This window comes from Rhinichthys klamathensis, unplaced genomic scaffold, assembly GCF_029890125.1.
Source record: "Rhinichthys klamathensis goyatoka isolate OS25496 unplaced genomic scaffold, OSU_Roscu_1.1 h1tg000060l_1, whole genome shotgun sequence".
Taxonomy (NCBI): domain Eukaryota; kingdom Metazoa; phylum Chordata; class Actinopteri; order Cypriniformes; family Leuciscidae; genus Rhinichthys; species Rhinichthys klamathensis.
The window spans coordinates 2,604,529-2,625,793 of NW_026606605.1; the positions used below are offsets into that span (position 1 = coordinate 2,604,529).

General features: G+C 40.4%; 1 protein-coding gene across 3 annotated transcripts in view; it reads left to right on the top strand.

The window, feature by feature from the left end:
- Positions 1-21,265, top strand: part of LOC130084316 (electrogenic aspartate/glutamate antiporter SLC25A13, mitochondrial) — a 46,042-nt gene that overhangs the window by 16,980 nt on the left and 7,797 nt on the right. For all 3 annotated transcript variants that reach the window (XM_056249665.1, XM_056249666.1, XM_056249664.1), the window contains 9 exons: positions 3,588-3,681; positions 4,406-4,490; positions 7,289-7,373; positions 7,922-8,080; positions 9,484-9,536; positions 11,003-11,083; positions 14,760-14,900; positions 19,300-19,438; positions 21,100-21,258. In XM_056249665.1, coding sequence (XP_056105640.1) covers positions 3,588-3,681; positions 4,406-4,490; positions 7,289-7,373; positions 7,922-8,080; positions 9,484-9,536; positions 11,003-11,083; positions 14,760-14,900; positions 19,300-19,438; positions 21,100-21,258 — 996 coding nt within the window. The remainder of the gene's footprint in view (positions 1-3,587; positions 3,682-4,405; positions 4,491-7,288; positions 7,374-7,921; positions 8,081-9,483; positions 9,537-11,002; positions 11,084-14,759; positions 14,901-19,299; positions 19,439-21,099; positions 21,259-21,265) is intronic.

Here is a 21,265-nt window from a genome sequence, read left to right on the forward strand (position 1 = left end):
GGTCTGTGTCTCCCTGACCAACTGCTGACCTGTGAAACAGCCCTCATAGTCTGGCTGCAATGGAGCTCTGCGTCTTGGACACACACGCTCCTGCTGAACACACCCCGGCTGCGATGCTATCAGCCCTGTGGAGACCGGGGCCAGGGGTGGGGAGGCTACATTTACCACTGCTGTTCCCACAGAGGCTGTAGGCCGCCATCGGGCTCCGGTGGGACCTGTGCGTGCGAATTTCCATGTCTACTTCTCTTGTTGACCCTCAGCTGATTGGTTCCGTATGTTTTGAGCGGTACGCCGAAGCATAGTTTCGTCATTGCAACAGCGATTGCTCTCCACCTGGGGAAAATAGGGAACACATCACCTCGCACACAGGCCGCAGATAGAAAAAAGAGCTTGCAAATGTATAAAAACATTCAACGTGGCTCGGTTTTCTGGCCATCCTAAAGCACTATTTCATCGCTACCGATCACGACTACGTGATTTCAGAGTTACTTTTCCATACTGATACTTGAAAGGCCAACTTTTTTGTAGAATCAAATATGATTTTTGGCACGTCCAATGCTCCTGGCGGCATGTTCCTCGCACTTATCGGTAGCTTGTGTTTGTTTTTGGAGGGAGCTGAAGAGACAGATGCCCTGCGTGATCTTTGATTGGAGCGTTCTTCACACTTCACAGCGTGTTTAAGGCCGGGGTAAGCTGAGCTGGCCTTCATTCAATAGGGCTCTGTGTAAGAACACTTGCTGCCTTTTTCAGACTAGTCACTCTATACCAGTGCAGTGGGAATCCCACTGTTAACCGGCCTGTGTTCATTCTGCTCATTACCACTCTACACTTAACCTGCACAACCAACTGATATCCAATACATTCCCGAATCCCGGACTCAGTGATTTACTAAATATTTGAATGAGTTATAATCACGTAGGAATGCGTGTATGTCAAGTCAAGTCAAGTCACCTTTATTTATACTGCGCTTTTTACAATACCGACTGTTTCAAAGCAGCTTTACAGTGATAAACAGGAAAAGTATGATTAATGATGCAAACAGAAGTCAACTCTGCTCTAAAAAAGACAATAGTGTTATAATTCAGCTGAAGTCAGATCAGCGTTGATTCAGTTTGGTTCAAGAACTGTGTAAAGTTAATCCATTGTGGAATGAGTTCAATTCATCTATAAAGCAGTGATGTCATCGTCCAGCTCAGTTCAGTTCTCAGGGCAGTCAAATCAATAATATTAAGTGTCTCCAACTAAGCAAGTAAAAGGCGACAGTGGCAAGGAACCCAAAATCCATCAGGTGACCAAAAAAAAAAAAAAAAAAAAAAAAAAAAAAACTTGGGAAAAACCAAGCTCAGTCGGGGTGCCAGTTCTGAGTTCAAACATGAGCTGCGTCCCAATGTGCATACTATCCATCCTAAATAGTATGTGACATTAGTAATTGTCAATACTATTTAGGGCAGATAGGGTGGATAGTATGCACATTGGGACGCAGCTATCAGATTAATGTAAAAATATGTCAAAAATAATAGTTTATTAATAGAACAGTGATCAGTACAATAGCAGTAAAATATATTTGGACTGCTTAAAACTTGTAAAACTCTATGAAATAAAACTTTAATTCAAGTAGCTTTTATTTTAATGAAACGTACTGGAAGGCATGGTACACATAGGCTCGTTTTAAAAGAAAATGATCATCTGAATCCCTCCATGAAGAGCCCTTGAACAAGACCGTTAGTGAAGGGAGCATTGCCACTTTCAGGAAGTAATTTTACTGTTTATAATCATGTTATTCTGAGTGGCATTCATTCATTTTGAGGTAATAATTCTTTTGAGGTTTAATTTTAAACCCTCAATTGTGTACCTAAGTAGACTTAAGGACTGTTGAAAATATTATTTACATATTTATGTTACAAATAGAGATGGTGCACAAATTGAACTTATGTTGAATTAAAGACACAAACAGGCAATATTTGACGCGAAAGAATACTTTTAACAGCTATAAATGAGAATTTTGCTCCTGCGTTTCCAAGGTAATGCTCTAAGTGACAATAAAGTGTCAGGGATGTATTGTTTGATATAGGGTGTATGTGACAGTGCCGTCCTGCACTCTTCAGAGTGTTTACTTCAAGTGCTCTGCCCTTCTGAGGGAGTAGGACACTTTCAAACATAATTCACCCACTTCATACATCCACTAAAATGACCTTGCAACCATTTGGCACAAAGAATTTGCAAAAACGACTGAGAAAAGGTTTTGCATCATCTGTTTGCAGATGCCACTTGATTCAATATTGTTATTTAGTCATATATTTTATATGATATGTGGCTCAAGTGGTCAAATGCAGTACCAATCAAAAGTTTAGGGTGAAAAAGATCTTTCTCTAGAAATTATTTGGTATGGATGCATTAATTTAAGTGACAGTAAAGACCGCATTGCTACAAAGAAAAAACAAACTATATATATAAATTATATATAGTTTTATATACACATACTGTAAAAAAATATTGTTGGTTTAAAGGAGCTGTATGTAAGAAATTTATTTCAATTAATCATAAAATGGCCCTGAAATGTCACTAGACATTAAGAAATCATGTACATTTCAAATACTTATATCACTGACAACAGTAGTCTGGCCAGGATATTGTCATTTAAAAAGTGCAGTTGCAGCCCTCAACTGATGTTGATGTTGTCATGTTGTGTTTTGGTCTGATGCTCCACCCTCCACCTATCTACCAATCACGAAGTCAGTAGTGTTGCGGCATCCGGGTTGCCAGCTCTGCTCTAGTTACCACAGCTGCAGCTCGTCACGTTCCTGCTGGATCCTGCAGCCGATCTGGCAACCTCGAGTCAGGGGGAGGGGGAGGGGATACACCACTCTACAGTAATTTGAAAGTGATTGCAGTACTAGTTTTGGCCACAATCTTACACACAGCTCCTTTAACTTAAAAAATGAAGTAACCTGGTTGCCTTAAAATTTTAAGTTCATTGAAATGGAAAAATTTAGTTAACACAATGAAGGAGATTGATTTAATCATCAGAAACTCAAAATATTATGTTATCTGAACCACATAAATTATTTAAGTTGATTTGACAAAAGAAAAAATGTTGTGATTACAAATCATGAACATATTTTTTTTACAGTGTACACACCCGAATTCATATATAATGCTGTTCTTTTGAACTTTCTGTTAATGAATCCTGGAAACAAAATGTATCACATTTCCACAAAACATTAAGCCGCACTGTTTTCAACATTGATAATAACAAGAAATTCTTCTTGAGCAGCAAATCAGCATATTATAAATGCTTTTTTTAAGGATCATGTGACACTGAAGACTGGAGTAGTTATATTGAAAATACAGCTTTGCTGAATCAATTATAATTTATATCATTCAAATAGAAAATGTATTTTAAATTGTAATAATATTTCACAATATTGCTGTAAGTTTACTGTATTTTTGATCAAATAAATGGAGCCTTGGTGAGCATTAGAGACTAAAACATTGTACTTTTTGGAACCACTGTATATCTTTGTGACTAATAATGAATTCATACAAATCACACAAGAATAAAATCCCTCTCTTTCTCTGTTTTCCAGAGGAGTTCATCATCGCTGCCCAAAGGTTTGGCCAGGTGACCCCTATGGAAGTGGACATCCTGTTCCAGCTGGCCGACCTGTCTGAGCCAAGAGGGTGAGTCACCATGGCAACAGTCACCGTCTGAGAGCCTCTCCCCATGAAGAGGAGGGTTCGAGGCTCAGCCATAACACACTTCAGCTCAGCCTCTGTGCTTCAGAGCCCTCTAGCCACTCTCGCCTTCTAAAAACGGCATTGTTTGACTTCTGTAATTATATGTGAAAAGTTTTCTGGTCTCTATTCTGAGTCTTGTTCTGGCAATTGCATAGTCGATGATACATGACTCTTCCTATTATTGTACAGCGGGAGGTTTTGAACACAGTCCAGCTTGTTCTAGCTTTTCTGCAGCATGTAGCGAGCACACATGTTTCCACACTGCTGAACTGTAATGAGCTTGGAAGTATATTTACTAAATATCTGCTCTGAGCCGTAATCATGGTGAGCTAAACCCATCTTTTGGAAACCAAAGATATCGCATGAACATATTTGTAGAGTCAGATACCCTGACCTATGAACTGACTTATGGCTCTGCTTGGGTGGGTCTTAAAATATCTCTGGAGTAAACGCTGATCTGAAATTGCTTTTTGGACATTATTATTTCTTTGCAATGTGATACTGTAATTGCCCAACTCCCTTTGAGTTAAGATTGTGAGGTTGTTACTTGTGAGGGCACACTATACCTACCACTCTTCCTCAAACATCTTGAAGATATTGTGCTCTGAAAAAGTCGGAATCTGTTTAGCCGTTTTAATATTTCTGCCTGTGTTTTTGCTGTCTACAGGCGTGTTGGTTTAGTTGACATTGAGATGATTGCACCTCTGGAGGAGGGAGCTCTTCCTTACAACCTCGCTGAGATTCAAAGACAGGTAAGCTACAGAATCTTGTCTTAAAGAGGTCCTATTATGCTATTTTACATTTTCAACTTATTTAGTGTGTAATATTGCTGTTTGGGCATGAAAAAGATCTGCAAAGTCACTCAAAGGCAGTTATTCTCTATATCAGTGTCACTGTTTTTGAACTCCCTGAAACGCCCTCCATTGTAGTCTTGAGTTTTCTTCCGGGAACAAACACTTCACAATATTCCTCATTTAAATAATTCCCGCCCAAGACATGGGGGGCTGGTTGAGTTAGTTAGTAGTGTGTTGAAACTCGTGTTATAGTAAGGGGCGGGACATTACCCAAACATGCTCGGTTGACCAATCACAACAGTTGACCAATCAGAGCACATTGCGCTTTTCAGAAGGAGGGGCTTCATGGAGACAGGAACTAAACAGAGCGTTACTGACAGACTGGGAAGAGAGGAGCTGCAACAATGGAGAATATGTGAAAAATAATGTGTTTTTTGAATATTCAAGCATGAACACCAATGGGTCCTTGCTGAATTTTTCTTTCAAAAAAATTTGGTAACACTTTACAATAAGGTTTCATTTGTTAACATTTCTTTCAAAAAAATTTGGTAACACTTTACAATAAGGTTTCATTTGTTAACATTAGTTACTATATTAACTAACATGAACTAACCGTTACTTTGTTAGCATTAGTTAATAAAAAATAAAGTTGTTCATTGTCTGTTCATGTTGGTTCACAGTGCATTAACTAATGTTAACAAATACAACTTTTGATTTGAATAATAATGTATTAGTAAATGTTGAAATGAACATTAACAACGATCAATAAATGCTGTAGACGTGCAGTTCATTATTAGTTCATGTAAACTAATGTACTTTTTAACTAAAAAATCCTTATTGTAAAGTGTTACCAAAAATGCTACTGATCACTTTTAAGCAGTAGTGTATAAATTAATGAATAAATAAATAATAACAAAAAGAGATACATAAAGGATAATTACAAACATAATAAGGCGTATTCTTCATGCATTTACACTTGCACTCATTGCAATCTCAAATTCTCAAAGAGACATGACAGCATAAGTAAATGTAGTGGCGTTTACGGTGCATTCTTGAAATGCTTTGCACTTGAGCGATTTTGACTCTCTGGTTAGCAGACTTACAACTGAAATAGGGAGTGGATTGTTCCCTTTTTTTTAACATCTTGGTTGCTTTTATGGTAGATGAAGATATATTTTGAGAACTCGTGTTTATAAATTCAGATCAACGCATCATTTCCAGCCCCTCTGGAATTTTTCATCCGCTACTGCTGAGCTCGAGCCTTCGCTTTGACCAGAGCAGTGAAAGAAGAGAACATCTGAATCTGTCATCGGCACACAGAACGCACATATAAAAAGCTGTAAATGAAACGCAAGCCCAGCAGTCGAGGAAACTTATCAACGTCTGATGGCGAGATGAGGGGAAATGAAAACAGACAGAGAGGCTTGAATACTCTACAGGAAAAAGAAAGAGAATGTGTCTGTGCCTAGATATTCCCTCTTTATTTTATCAGAAGTTCTGCCTCCAAACACATTGAGGGCTGAGTTATTCCTTCGCGCAGGGCCGTTCGAAGCGGGGGCCCGGGACAGAGACGCCAGTCCCACCACAATGAGCCGCTTTGGGCTGTGGTCTGGCCTTATGGGCTGCTGGCCAGCTCTCCCTCACCACCTACCCCCCCAAACACAGTTTATCCCACACCCTTAACCCCTCAGTGAGCCTGAGAGAGGGGCGGTCCGGGCAGTTACCTTGAGGTTCCTGACAGGTGGTCCCGGGTAGGCAGGGCGACTGTACCTCCGGCGGGGAATGTAGCATGGGACGCTTGGATGGTTCTGGCTGGCCTTATTTCTTGTGCTCTCTCTAACTGTGGGGGGACGGCCGTGGCTGGACCCGCTTGACTGTGGTTTCTGCTCGTCCTAACTAACACTATGCTAAAAAACTGCATTTCTCATTACATAGGAGGTTGGATCAAACTAAGTATTTTAGTATGTTTTAGTTACTGTTATTAATTTAGTTTCGGCATACCGACTCATTCGATCTTCTATTTTCTTCGTTCATTTTAGAATATTAGTAATTTCATCAAAACTGTTACACAAATGAAAGGGGACATTTTAAATTCAAACTTCAAATTTCTCCAAAACACCAGATTTGAGTTATATAAGCAAAAAAGAATTATCTGTAAAATTATATACAAATGGCAATATTGTGAAATATTATTACAATTTAAATGAACTATTTTCTTCTTTTTATATATATATATTTTTTTTATTTTAATATATTTTAAAATTTAATTGAATTTTCAGCAGCCATTAATCCAGTTTTACATGATACATTCTAATTATTGTATGCTGATTTGGTGCTCAAGAAACTTTTCTTTGTATTATCGATGTTAAAAATGTATTATATTATGTAATATAAAAAATTTCTGAAAAAAGCCACTCTTTGCTTTGGTAACAGCTTTGCAACTTTTTATTTGTAAGCTATATTATATTATATTTGGAAAAAGCCTCTTTGATTTTGATAACACCGTTGCAACATTTTATTTATAAGCGATATTCTATTCTATTCTATTCTATTCTATTCTATTCTATTCTATTCTATTCTATTCTATTCTATTCTATTCTATTCTATTCTATTCTATTATAAAAGCCACTATTATATTATATTATATTATATTATATTATATTATATTATATTATATTATATTATATTATATTATATTTATTATATTGGGAGTTCTGATTCTCTTGTCTTTTTTTTTTTTTTTTTGCTGTCTGCAGCAGTCTGGCGGGGACGCGTCTCGCTCGGTTCTGCTTCAGGCTTCTGAGTCGGCGTACAGGTTCACCCTGGGCTCTGTGGCTGGAGGTGAGTCAGTCACGGATCAGTGTGCACCACCCGTTTACCTGAGCCCGCAGCCGCTGCTTCTCCACACGAGAAATAGCTGCACTGGACAAAAAGAAAAACAAAGCCTGCCCTATTGCCTTCTTAGGAAGTTATTTCTCCCGTTTAATGAGGTTGTGCACCATGGGAACCTCCTGGGTGGATTCTTTTGTACCTGTGAGTGATCAGAGGTGTGTGTGTGTGTGTGTGTGTATGTAAGGAGGTGGTGCTTGGGCCTGTGTTTGGCTCCAGACTGGCTCTCTCGGAGGAGACAAGGTAATAAGGAGGTAGTGCAGGGCGACTCACTCTTTAATTAAGGCTGTCGGTGCTGTATTCCCTTTGTGTCCACCCCAAAGTTGGCAGATAAGAATTGACTGATGTGCTCTGCAAATATATCCTGACTTTCTTCCCATCCGGTCTTTTCAATTGTTGTTTGATGTGTCCTTCATCAGCCCCCTTGGGTGTGCATCTCTTTTAACAGTCTTGCTTTTCCATATCGTTTGTAGTTTTAAACAAATTTCCTCTCACGACAGCCGTGGGTGCCACCGCCGTGTACCCCATCGACCTGGTGAAGACCCGCATGCAGAACCAGCGTTCTTCAGGATCCTTCGTGGATGAGCTGATGTATAAGAACAGCATTGATTGCTTCAAGAAGGTTGTGCGCTACGAGGGCTTCTTCGGTCTCTACAGAGGTCAGTGGCTCCGCACGGCCAGGCCATCAGAGACGCACCAACAAAAAGCGTTTTCATGAAAGCCAGGGGCAGGTCACGTTCCCTCTGACCTTTCCTGCTTTGAAGAGATTAATTCTACCTTTGCTGCTTGAGGGGACAATGTGCCGAGCATGAAAGGGCACATACCAGCACAGGAACTTAACAATGAAGAACATGAATGCTCTATGCAGTCAATGGCGCTCAGATAATAAGTATCTGCTCTGCTTTTAGAGCTGGAACATGAGTTTTTAAAGCATTCTGTGAGGTCACAGATTCAAATTGTGATTGCAAGGTGCAATTGCCATGTGACCTCCATTGAGAACACTAACTACTGGTATTTGTCAATCATAAAGCTGACAAAAGAGAGGCTGAGATCTTCATCACCCGTGCAGAATTATAACGGGATGGTACGAACATTCAGTGCTCGTTTTAGCAGAGCATATCAGTGCTTTATGACACGGTGCACTGTATTTGAAGTGAGCACAAAGTGCTTTTGTTTTGCATATAAATACAGTAGTTTAGTTTTTAACAAGGAAGTGGGCAGACCAGGCTTTTAGCAAATGCATAAAAAACACCTTAAAGACTAACACAATGTTTGGTGTACATTTAGTACACAAGCGTCTTTCCCATTGTAGCTTGATTTGAAATGTTGTGTAACTTCAAAAAAATAAAAGTTTGATGATTAAGGTGAACAATAATTGTAAGTACAGGTTCATTCTGTTTTCTTCTTTAGCATGTCTGCCTTCAGATTCCGTAATGCAGGGCAGTAATAAACATATTCACTAATACATTTCATCACATAATAAAAGTCACACGGATTGTTTAATAAAAAGTAGAAGCACAGAAATTGGTAAAGTCAACAGCCAATGATCCTGGCAAACACAAAGAAATGAGCAGCATGCGAGAACAATAACTGTTTACGGGATATTCGATGGATGATTAAGTTTGAAAAATATATTTCTTTTCTAATTCTCTGTGTGTATATAAACACAAATGCGTCCGTAGGCCATGCACGCAGGAAATGTTTGTATTCATCTAGCTGTGTGGCCTATTTGGACTCGTACAGTATGCCCACGTTACCGAGTTTGTTTGTTACTGCCGGGGGTGGCTCATCACTTTTAAATCAGATAATTTAGTTTATTTTTGTCTAAGCCAGAAATCTGTGTTGTAATTGAGGGCTGTGTAAACTTTGGTTAAGGCTGTTTTTAAAGGCAAATAGAGTTTGTAGTACTGTTAAGTTTCCAATATTTAAGCACTCCACATCAATAGTGTTCATTAGTGCGTGGATGATAGGGAATTGGAGGCAGCGCTGCAGCTTTTATATTGAGGAAAGTCGTGCTTCCCTCACCCCTGTCTTTTTTAATCAACTTGTTTTCTAATTATAGGCCTCGTACCGCAGCTTCTGGGCGTGGCTCCCGAGAAAGCCATAAAGCTTACAGTAAGTGCTCTGCCTTCACCACATCAGCGTGGCCTCCGAAAACCAAAGCCCTTAACTCCTCAGAAATACACCCCTCTTCTTTTCTCGCCGGCCCGCCTGCTGCCCGACTTCAGTGCCTCGCCTTAGCCCCTTGAAAAAGAAGTGAATCTGTTTTCTGTTTGATCCCCTGTCAAAGGGGTTGACATTCTTGCATTCTTGAGTTGGGCATCAGCAGGCTCACGTGTACTTTGTTTCTCGTAATTGTGACTTTTTATCTCACCGTCGTGAATTTGCATCTGACAGTGCGATTATGTATTTTATACTTATGACATTGTCACAATTGCAACTTTACATCTCAGTTGCGAGTTTATATCTCAAAATTGTTACTTTATATCTCGAAATTGCAAGTTTGTATCAAAAATTATTTCTGGATATCTCAAAATTGCAACTTTCACAGCTGTCAGGAGCCACTTTATATCTCAGAATTGTGACTGGATACCTCAAAATTGCACTTTTTTTATCTCACATTTCACTTTATATCTCAGATGTCAGATGCCACTTTATATCTCAGAATTGTTACTTTGTCTCAAAATTGTGACTATATCAAAAATTTGACTGGATATCTCAAAATTACAACCTTTAATCTCACAGTTGACTATATCTCAGCTGTCAGCTGCTATTTTTTTTTTATCTCAGAATTGTGACTATATACATTTTTTTTTTACTGGATACCTCAAAATTGCAACTTTTAATCTCACATTTGACTTTATATCTCTCAGATGTCTGACTTTATATCTCAGAATTGTGACTTTATATAACATTTTTGACTGGATACCTCAAAATTGCCATTTTTTAACTCGCATTTGACTTTATATCTCAGCTGTCAGCTCAGCTGCCACTTTATTTCTCAGAATTGTGACTATATCTCAGTTGTGACTTTACATCTCACAGCTGTCAGCTGCCACTTTTAATTCAAAATTGATATTTCAAAGTTTTGTCTTTTTATCTCAAAGTTGTGACTTTATAACTCACAATTGCCACTTTGTTATAATTGTGACTTTTTTTCTCAAAATTGCAAATTTTATTACTCAGTTGTGACTTTATATATTACAATTGTGACTTCAATATATCATATCATTGTGACAAATTGTTATAATTGTGACTATATCTCTTAAATTAAATTTTTTATTCTGAGGCACAAAAAAGGCTTTAATATGAAAATCTTGAGAGCCCGTCGCCTTCACTGACCATCACTGGCCGCCTGCAATCCAGTTTAACCAGACACTATAGTGTAGACTGCTATAGTTTCAATTAAGCCACTTTTTGTATAATTCCTTGAATTGAGTGCTAAAACAACCCCCTAACAACTTGCAAGAGGCGTTCGAATTCTGATCAAATTTGCAAATGTGCAGGTGTAGAAGTCTGCAATGCAGATCTTTTCCTTGAAGAAACTATAGCTGATGCTACATTGTGGGTTTTTTTCACAGGTGAACGACTTTGTGAGAGGAAAGACTATGCAAAAAGATGGCAGCGTTCCTCTACCTTCTGAAATCTTGGCTGGCGGATGTGTGAGTTGCTCTTTGCTTTGATACGCCAACATATAATCCACACATCACGCAGTAACAGTACACTGACAAAGAGGAGTTTAGTTTTGAATGTCAGTGGACTTTGAGGTCTAAGCCTTGGCCTGAGGGAACACTTCTCTCCTTTTGTGAGGTGATTGAAAAGACACTTCAGCCCCATCAGTGTATAAAAACATGTATAAAACACTTCTCCTCTGTCATCTCCCCTCTAAATCACGGTCTGCCGCCCCACGGGCTGCCGGTTGTTCTCAACCTGCCCCTCACCAGCATGAGGGGGGATCACTTACCCTTTTCATTAGAAGCGACTGACGTTATTAATGCATCGTTTCCATGAGCTGTCAGATCTGTGTTCCGTCAGTTCAGGTTTCAGAGAGTAGTAGCCTCTTCCTGTTTGAGTCATACCTGAGACCTGTCAAAACCAGACCCTGCTTCTTCACGTCTCCCCCGACCCAGGACTCTGAAAGAGCCTCTTTCACATGACAGTGATCGCTAAAACATTTCTACACACGTGGGTTTCCTTTTAAAAGCGACTCTTAGATGATTGCGAGACTCTGTTATACCAACATGAGTGCATTTAGCCCACACGATCTCTGCTCTGAGATTTGAAAAGAGATGGCCACGGAAACAACGGGTTGGTTGCAGATGAAGTCAGCTCAGAAAGGCGGCTTGTGCCAATGAGATGTGTTTTTCCTCCTCTGATTTCTCTGACAGCTCCTTTCATCCCAGACCGAATCCCCAGTGTTTGGCCTGGCAGGATCCGCTCCCGTTCTCACGCCTGTACACGCGCCGCTCGCTCAAAGCCGTGTTTATTGACACTGCAGCCACGGCAAATCAAATCTATTTATTTGGTTTGAGAGGGAAAAGACTGGACTGCTGATTTGTGCACCATGAATGTTCCTGTCTGAAGGAGGAGAGTAGAAATCACAGAAAACGAAAGAGATGGTGAGGGTTATGAAACTGCTGGGATTCAAATGTAGTTTTTTTTTTTTTTTTACATTTTAAGCTCCTCTCTTGTCACATTGGGTCCTCTGAATTAGGCCCTTGACAGTTGCCAAGAGTTGGTCATTTGGTAAGAACAGCACGCTTCGCTGGCCGAGCAGTTGGCTGGATTCTTATCTGGTTGTTGCTGGCCTTCATTTGAGGGCTGGGTTTCTCAAAATACTCGCTTAGCCAACGTAAAGTGCCGTAGAGAGCGGGGGGAAAACCGTGGCACGCATACAGTGACGCTTTGTTCATTTGCAGTGCGAGCTGTGTAATTTAGCTTGTCCTGTATTTCTCAGCATTTGTAACGGTTTGTTAGTCAGTTGCGAAACCTTTTTTTTTTTTATCGCAATGCTTTCATTTCTACGCAAAAATGCTTGTGTAATCCGTTTAAGTGCGAGGAATGTGAGGGAGCATTAATGAGGGGAGGCTAATGTTTGTGTCTGGCGCTGAGCTATTGTTTTTAGAAGACTGAAGTGTTTTGTGTGTGTGTGGTGCTGACGCGCTTGGTGTGCGTAAGTATTTGTCTTCAGCTACGATCTTCTCGCCAGTAGAGCGTGTATTCGGTACACACACACACACACACGCTCTCAGTGCCTCTGGGGATTACCTTGCCTTGTAATTACCACCGAATTATCGAGCCGACGCTGCCTCACTCTGCACTCACATCGCATTTCTTGCAGTCACGTTGCAGCACGTGCTTCCCGCTCTTTAAACTGCCTCTCCTCCAGAGGTGATTGATCTTTTGTTTCTCTCTAACCGATGTTCTTGTTCTCTTTGTGTAACTTTTTTTAAATGTCCAATTAGTACCCAATTAATGCGGCTAATAACCTGGCCCTCTCCTTAGTGTATTATTCCTTTCCAAAACAAGTTTGAAAAAAGATTGCTCTCAGCCCTGATGCCATAATTAACCATAAAAGATTACTTTCCACATAAATAAGTGGCATTTTCCATGAATAGGGTACAAGATAGGATGTGAAACTCGTAACTACGTTTTTTTTCTCAGTAACAGGAAGTGCTTAACCTTCAGAAAATGTTGATTGTGACTGAGTAATTAAGCAATAAACACAATAAAAATTTTAACAGGGTTGCAACTTTTATGAAATTACATTTTTCCCAAAATTAAACAAAAAAAGTTTTTTTTTCTACTTGCATAATCTGGGTAACAGGGTTTTAGAAGTGAGCTTTATGCATTCAACATTACGGTTGTGTAAAAATATAGGATGTGTGATGATTTAATTACCGTTTAAATTAGCTTGTTTTGCTGTAGAAAGGATCCAAACAATGTTACAAATGTTGGGTGTCACAAATTAAAGGAAAATGTGTGTGTGTGTATATATATATATGTATGTGTGTGTGTGTCTGTATAAAATTATGTGTGTGTATGTATATGTGTATATATATATGTGATTATCTTTGTGTATATAATGTATGTTTATAAAATGTTTGTAGAAAATTAAAAACAGTTTTCTTATGACCATGAATTTAATATCTTTTCAGTCAATTGAGAAAATGCATTTGATTTAAATGATTTCAATTGTTAGATACGACAGAGACGAGAGCACTGAGGTGAGACAAGACAAAGAAAGTCCCTATTTTAGTCTTCATGCTAGATTAATTTTATGTTAGATAATGGTTTATCTAATATTTCTGATTGTTCTCAAAAAAAAAAAGGGGATTTGTGCTTCTAATACTTAAAAAAAGAAGATAATTGGACTCCAAAATAAACTGTATTCATGAAATGTGCCAACTATTAAGTCGTAGCTGTGATTTGTGAAAGGTAGGCAGTTCTCTCTGTAATTTCCTCTGGAAGGGAAGTGTGGGGTCAATCTGCTCCGTCCTATTTAAAGAGCACCTTCAATGAGATGATAATGATCTTTATTTTTAAATATGCTGCCTCGTACTCGGTGGGATTTTTAAATGCGCACACTTGTGAGATTCGAGACTCATTTACCAGATTCCCGTAAGACGGCCCCGTACGTTAATATCTCTGAAAGAATGGAGGAATAAAATCAACAACAAACAAACAGTAAGGCCCTTATGTATTCAAAAGGAGGGCTGAGGGAAGGAGAAGAAATCCATGGAAACTGATTTCCATCTAATTACACTGCTCTGTTTTTCTGTGTGCAGCCTCAGTAACTATGAGCAACAGGAAAGATAGGGCACGGAGGCGGCAAGCGGACAGCCTCTTTGGCGAGACACGTTTAAATGCTTCTGTTGCAGCTTCAGATGCGGTCATGTCAAACTCGAACCATTTCAAAGAACTCGGAGGAACCTGTTCCAACCTGCAGAGGCTTTTTATCTGCCTCGCAAGTACAAGGTTGGAGACATGAGGTTGTTTTTCGAGAGGCCCCCAGGGGCCTGCGTTCTGTGTGATGTTTCAGGCACCGTCTGTCTTTGGCAGGTTCGACCTCCGCCTCCTACAAAGAGTGACAATAGCACAATCATTCTCAGGGCCCAGCTTGAAGCATTGTCCTCTTACAATGAGAATATCACATTACTTCCCTCTTGTCATTTTTGCCTTTCCACTTTGAGTTCATCAGAACGTATTTACAATAGTAAGAGACTGATCTGTACATTTAGTTTTTTCTCCCCCTCATTTACACTCCTCACTCAAAAACATGATCGTCTATGAAGCTCTGTGAAAAAAAAGCTGTATGCTTGTGTTGTTGATCTTCAGGCTGGGGGATCTCAGGTGATCTTCACAAACCCTCTGGAGATCGTGAAGATCCGACTGCAGGTGGCAGGAGAAATCACCACAGGGCCACGCGTCAGCGCTCTCTCCGTCATCCGTGACCTGGGGTTCTTCGGCCTGTACAAGGTATGTCTCACTCGCACAAAACAGCCTGAAACCTAATTCTCAAACATCAAACACATCTACTCTGCGCTTGAGGTATGTACTTCACTGGTGCATGCTTTTGCTTGTTATTTAGTAAACAATATAAATGAGTGGGAAATATGTCTTCATGTACAGTAAATGTCAGCATTTGGTTGAATTCAGTATGCTCATTACATGAATTAGTAAAAAGTGACAGGAAAGACATTTATAGTGTTACAATAGATTTCTATTTCAAATAAATGCTGTTCTTTTGGACTTTCATCAAAGAATCCTGAAAAGAATGTATCATGGTTTTCACAATAAGAAGAAGTGTTTTTCGAGCATCAAGTCAGAATATCAGAATAATTTCAAAAGGATCATGTGACTGAAGAAGAGTAATGATGCTGAATTTTAAACATTTTAATTGAAAACAGTTATTTAAAATTGTAAGTATATTTTACAAAATGACTGTTTTTACTGTATTTTTAATCAAATAAATTCAGCCTTGATGAGCATAAGACTTCTTTTTCAAAAACATTTTCAACCCTAAACTTTTCAATGATCGATTATTTATTTAGACTGTTCTAAAAAAAAAAAAAACTTTTAGTATATCGTTTTTTGTTGTTTTGAAATTTAAGAGTTTGTATATTTAATATCTACTCAAATATATCTCGAAGATATTGTACTTTGTACCACACTAAAGACCCAGAGGAGCATCCTCAGCTCTCTAGCGCCTCCCACCTGTGGATTCACTCCCTGCACTCCCTCTTATGTCCCAGAGTGCCTCAGTCATGCTCCACATTCTCCAGCAAGTCTCCACACCCACACACACACACACACACACACCATCATGGCTCAATCCACCCCCTGCGGGCCGCTGTAGCAGTCGGGCCAGGCAGCCCCAGCCTCTCAGATCAGCTCCCTGAGTGCTGCTTGTGTGTCCTGTTTTCCCATGAGGCTCAGCAGCACTGCAGGAGAACATCTCCAGTGCATCTGAGCAGGGATGCAGGGCTGCATTCCTGAGGCTTGGAGAGCAGGAGGTTGCGGAGAGCGAGTGTTTTGGTGTAAACAGCGTTGTGGGGACTGCCATGATGGTGTTGGGTCATATCTCATCCAGTGGCTGCGTTCTCTGACATTAATGGACAGCTGGAGAGAGATTAATGAGGCGTGTTCACCTCTGCGTAGGTGTTATGTGTGGTGCTAATTATATGTGGATGCTTGATGTTGTTTTATGCTGTAATAATAACTGATGTTCACTTTTTTAAAATTATTACAGAGGCAGTAGAGAGGACAGTAAATAACGGGGAGAAGAGGAAAACTTAAATAAATTCTTAACGCTAGGCCACAGCTCTGCTTAGAATATATATATATATATACACTCACCTAAAGGATTATTAGGAACACCATACTAATACTGTGTTTGACCCCCTTTGGCCTTCAGAACTGCCTTAATTCTACATGGCATTGATTCAACAAGGTGCTGAAAGCATTCTTTAGAAATGTTGGCCCATATTGATAGGATAGCATCTTGCAGTTGATGGAGATTTGTGGGATGCACATCCAGGGCACGAAGCTCCCGTTCCACCACATCCCAAAGATGCTCTATTGGGTTGAGATCTGGTGACTGTGGGGGCCATTTTAGTACAGTGAACTCATTGTCATGTTCAAGAAACCAATTTGAAATGATTCGAGCTTTGTGACATGGTGCATTATCCTGCTGGAAGTAGCCATCAGAGGATGGGTATATGGTGGCCATAAAGGGATGGACATAGTCAGAAACAATGCTCAGGTAGGCCGTGGCATTTAAGCGATGCCCAATTGGCACTAAGGGGCCTAAAGTGTGCCAAGAAAACATCCCCCACACCATTACACCACCACCACCAGCCTGCACAGTGGTAACAAGGCATGATGGATCCATGTTCTCATTCTGTTTACGCCAAATTCTGACTCTACCATCTGAATGTCTCAACAGAAATCGAGACTCATCAGACCAGGCAACATTTTTCCAGTCTTCAACTGTCCAATTTTGGTGAGCTCTTGCAAATTGTAGCCTCTTTTTCCTATTTGTAGTAGAGATGAGTGGTACCCGGTGGGGTCTTCTGCTGTTGTAGCCCATCCGCCTCAAGGTTGTGCGTGTTGTGGCTTCACAAATGCTTTGCTGCATACCTCGGTTGTAACGAGTGGTTATTTCAGTCAAAGTTGCTCTTCTATCAGCTTTAATCAGTCGGCCCATTCTCCTCTGACCTCTAGCATCAACAAGGTATTTTCGCCCACAGGACTGCCGCATACTGGATGTTTTTCCCTTTTCACACCATTCTTTGTAAACCCTAGAAATGGTTGTGCGTGAAAATCCCAGTAACTGAGCAGATTGTGAAATACTCAGACCGGCCCGTCTGGCACCAACAACCATGCCACGCTCAAAATTGCTTAAATCACCTTTCTTTCAAATTCTGACATTCAGTTTGGAGTTCAGGAGATTGTCTTGGCCAGGACTACACCCCTAAATGCATTGAAGCAACTGCCGTGTGATTGGTTGATTAGATAATTGCATTAATGAGAAATTGAACAGGTGTTCCTAATAATCCTTTAGGTGAGTGTATATATATACACTGTATGCATAATGTTACAAGATTTGTTTTTGTTTTTGAAAGAAGTTTCTTATACTCACCAAAGCTGCATTCATTTGATCAAAAATACAGTACAGACAATATTTTAAAATATTATTACAATTTATAATAACTGAATTTTCAGCATCATTACTCCAGTCTTCAGTGTCACATGATCCTTCAGAAATCATTCTAATAGGATTTGGTGCTCTAGAAAAATGTCTTCTTATTAATAATGTTAAAAACAGTTGCTTTATTATTTTATATGGTTATCCCTCTTATATGCTGATAATTACACTACGCCATGACTTACTACGCTACTTCCGACGTCACAAGTTGCGGAAGTTGCGCTTTGAACACAAGTAGACTGCGTATGTTCGTTTGGCCGGAAGCTAGAATTTTACTTTGTAACAGGTTTAATAGGGATATTTTTCTTACACAAACGCATCACTTCGGAAGGCCTTTATTAACCCCCCGGAGCCGTGTGGAGCACTTTTATCATGGATGGATGCACTTTTATAGACTTCAAAACAGAAACGGCCATTCACTGTCATAATAAAGCTTGGAAAAACCAGTACATTTTTTAATATAATGATTGTATTCGTCTGAAAGAAGAATGTCATATACACCTAGGATGACTTGAGGGTGAGTAAATCATGGGCTAATTTTCATTTTTGGGTGAACTGTCCCTTTAAGTATCAATATCTCTCATACACTTTCGATATCACTCGGTAGATTACAGTAGAATGTGCTTCACTTATCAGTAAATCAGATGGCTGGTCACTGGAAAAAAGCCTGCGCTCCTGTCTGGCCGAGGCAGGTAAGTCTCCAGGGCTCACCTGTCAGCCTGTCGTGGGAAAGAAGCCTTTATTTCAGAGTCATGGTCGGAGGGGGGTCACTACGGCACACAACAGCCTGTGTGTGTAAGAATGTCGAATCCGGTGCCTCCCCTCCATCTGTGTCTCTCCTGAGCCGCGCGGACAATGTGCTTTGAGTGCAGGAGACGCGCTGCAGCCTGCTTCTCTCAGACGGCCTGGCTCCTCAGGGTCCGGCCCAGGCACAGAGCTGTCTTTGTCAGCCTAATTACCCCGCCTCTCCCCTTCTGCTGCTGCAGGGCCTCCACCAACACTCCCAAACCGAGAGCCTCAGCACACACACTCCATATCACACACACACACCTGTGAGTGTGCTGTTGTCGAGTTATCATGCACACAGAGGGCCAGCGGATCCAGATGTTCCCACATTAACACAGCCTTCACCTCCGGCACCGAAGCAGATGAGCCAGGCCTGGCCTTTCGGACGCGGGGGTGATTTTGATCTGGTGCCCTGGCCCGCAGGAGAGCACAAAGGCCGCTTCAGGAAAGAGATACCTCGGCTATCTGCGCTACCTGTGTACACGCTGCAGATTAACCTTGCGAGTTTAATGAAGCCTGTCTAAAGCGCACTTCAGCCGGGCTTTAAAGCGTTCTGCTGAGAGGAAAATCTCTCTGTTTCTTCACTCCTGGCTGCTCGCCAGCTCGCTGGAGACGAGGAAACCCAATCCCGTTGAAGGTACGGCTTTGTTTGCGGTGACAGACGCAAGAATAGTCTCCGTGACCGTTCCAAGCAAAAACAGCATGGTGAATGTTTATTTGAAGTGACAAGTCAGAAAAGGCACAGAACAGACTCATTCTTAACACGCCATAAACCGAACTCCCAGAATACCTCACAATGCTACACTGCCGCGGTCCCTGAATTAAAAAGACATCTCTGTAATATTTCTCTTGACGTCATGTGTCCATCTTTCTGGCCCCCAGGGTGCAAAAGCCTGCTTCCTGAGAGACATCCCCTTCTCGGCCATCTACTTCCCCTGCTACGCACACATCAAGGCGGCCCTGAGCGACGGAGACGGGCGAGTGGGTCCTGGCAGGCTGTTGCTGGCAGGGGCGCTGGCGGGTAAGCCACCACACACTCTCCGGTAGCCGCCTGCCACCACTGGCTCCATTGTGGTTGGCCGTAATTAGAGTGCTCAGTGATTTAGGCTGTGTTTTGAAGTGCAGCGCGCCTGCCAAGGGTTGGATATTTTCCACTGTTTAATATAAAGGGGCTGGAAGTTTGTGCTTTGAGCTCTGAGAGTGTTAAAAGAGGAACAAAATATCTCAAAGTCCCAAAGTAGCCATTCTGCAGGAGCAATAAACAGATCCTACGATACTGGCATGACCAGGCCAACACATCCAAGATCTGACTTGCAGTATTTTTACAAGTCTCTCTTTCCTTGTCACATGTAAAATACGATCCAGATCTGATGTTGTTTTTAATATTTTACTCTTGTGGTTCATCTTTAAGAAAACATTGTTTAAAAGGCCACGTCTTTAGCCAAGCCAGTATGGTTTGGAATGTAAGTGAAAGAGAATTAATATTTATTTCTAATCCTTTTTGCCGTTTTAGATTTACTGCTTCTTGACGTGAGCGTGATACGAGATTGAAAAGCCATACATGGTCAGAAAGAGCTTAGCATTCCTGTCTTTCCCAATGTTTTATATCTGTCAGATGGTTTAAAGCAACTTTTTATGGCTAGGTATGTTCTTATGGCATGTATCATTCAGTCTACCATTTATCAGCGATTCGAGCTTCAAGGCAATTAGTGATTTACAGTCGGTTCGGGAAATTTAATTACACGCTCAGTTTGTGTGCCATTATTGGTGAGGAAGGCAGACTTCTAGGGCATCGACCAATAAAGTTGGCTTTATCCTCTACTTCTTGTGGAAGTGCATGTATGTATTGCGTTTTTATTTCGATTTTATTTTTTATTTGTCTTACTACGATAAACACTACGATATTTATTTTTTTAATTGATTTCAGTTTTATAGTTTCTGCTTTAGATTTTTGTTATAAATGGCTTAATTAACAGCATTTCATTACATTTCTCAATGCAATCTAGTGTTATTTCTGTCTAGTTGGTAAAGGGTTCACCATATAATAAAAACTAAAGTTAATTTGTTGCCAGTTTTATTTTTTGGTAATGAAAATTATTTGAGTTTAGTTTCCGTAATTCATTTTTATGCTCTTTGTGCTCCAGCGAAGGTTTGTCCATCGAAGCAGGTCAGCAGAGAGAAAGGACTGTAATTATTCAGATGCAAGTATTTTATTTAGAAGCTCTTGAACATGTGTTGGAGTCGGTGTGATGGCGGTGTGGCTGCTCAGACTAAATGCTAACTCTGATTTAGGCTATTAAGAGCTGAATTGGTGCCACAGTGGCCTTTGTGCTGGACAGCGTGGGACAGGGCTTATGCCAGCCTCATTATTAAGCATTGTCTGGACCTGAAAATATAATGCTGAATAAATGGAGCTTTCCGCTTGAGATATTTATAATATTTGATCAAATAGGCTGTCTGTATTTATTTGGTGGAACTAATTCATGGCACGCTGTGCATTAATCATAGACGGAGTCGCAGAGTTTACATACGCTAATGTTTTAATCCTGGCCTGAAAACTGAATTAAATTATATTAATGTGATATACGAGTCAAATGTATTCAAAAACGATTGAAGTTATTACTTTAATTTTCGAATGAATTCAAATCAGATTCTTCATTGACATGTGTGACTTTTCTTTAGGCATGCCTGCCGCATCCCTGGTGACCCCTGCTGATGTTATCAAGACCCGGTTACAAGTGGCTGCCCGTGCAGGTCAGACCACGTACAATGGACTCATTGACTGTTTCTGGAAGATTCTTCAGGAGGAGGGACCTCGTGCCTTCTGGAAAGGAGCTGGAGGTGTATC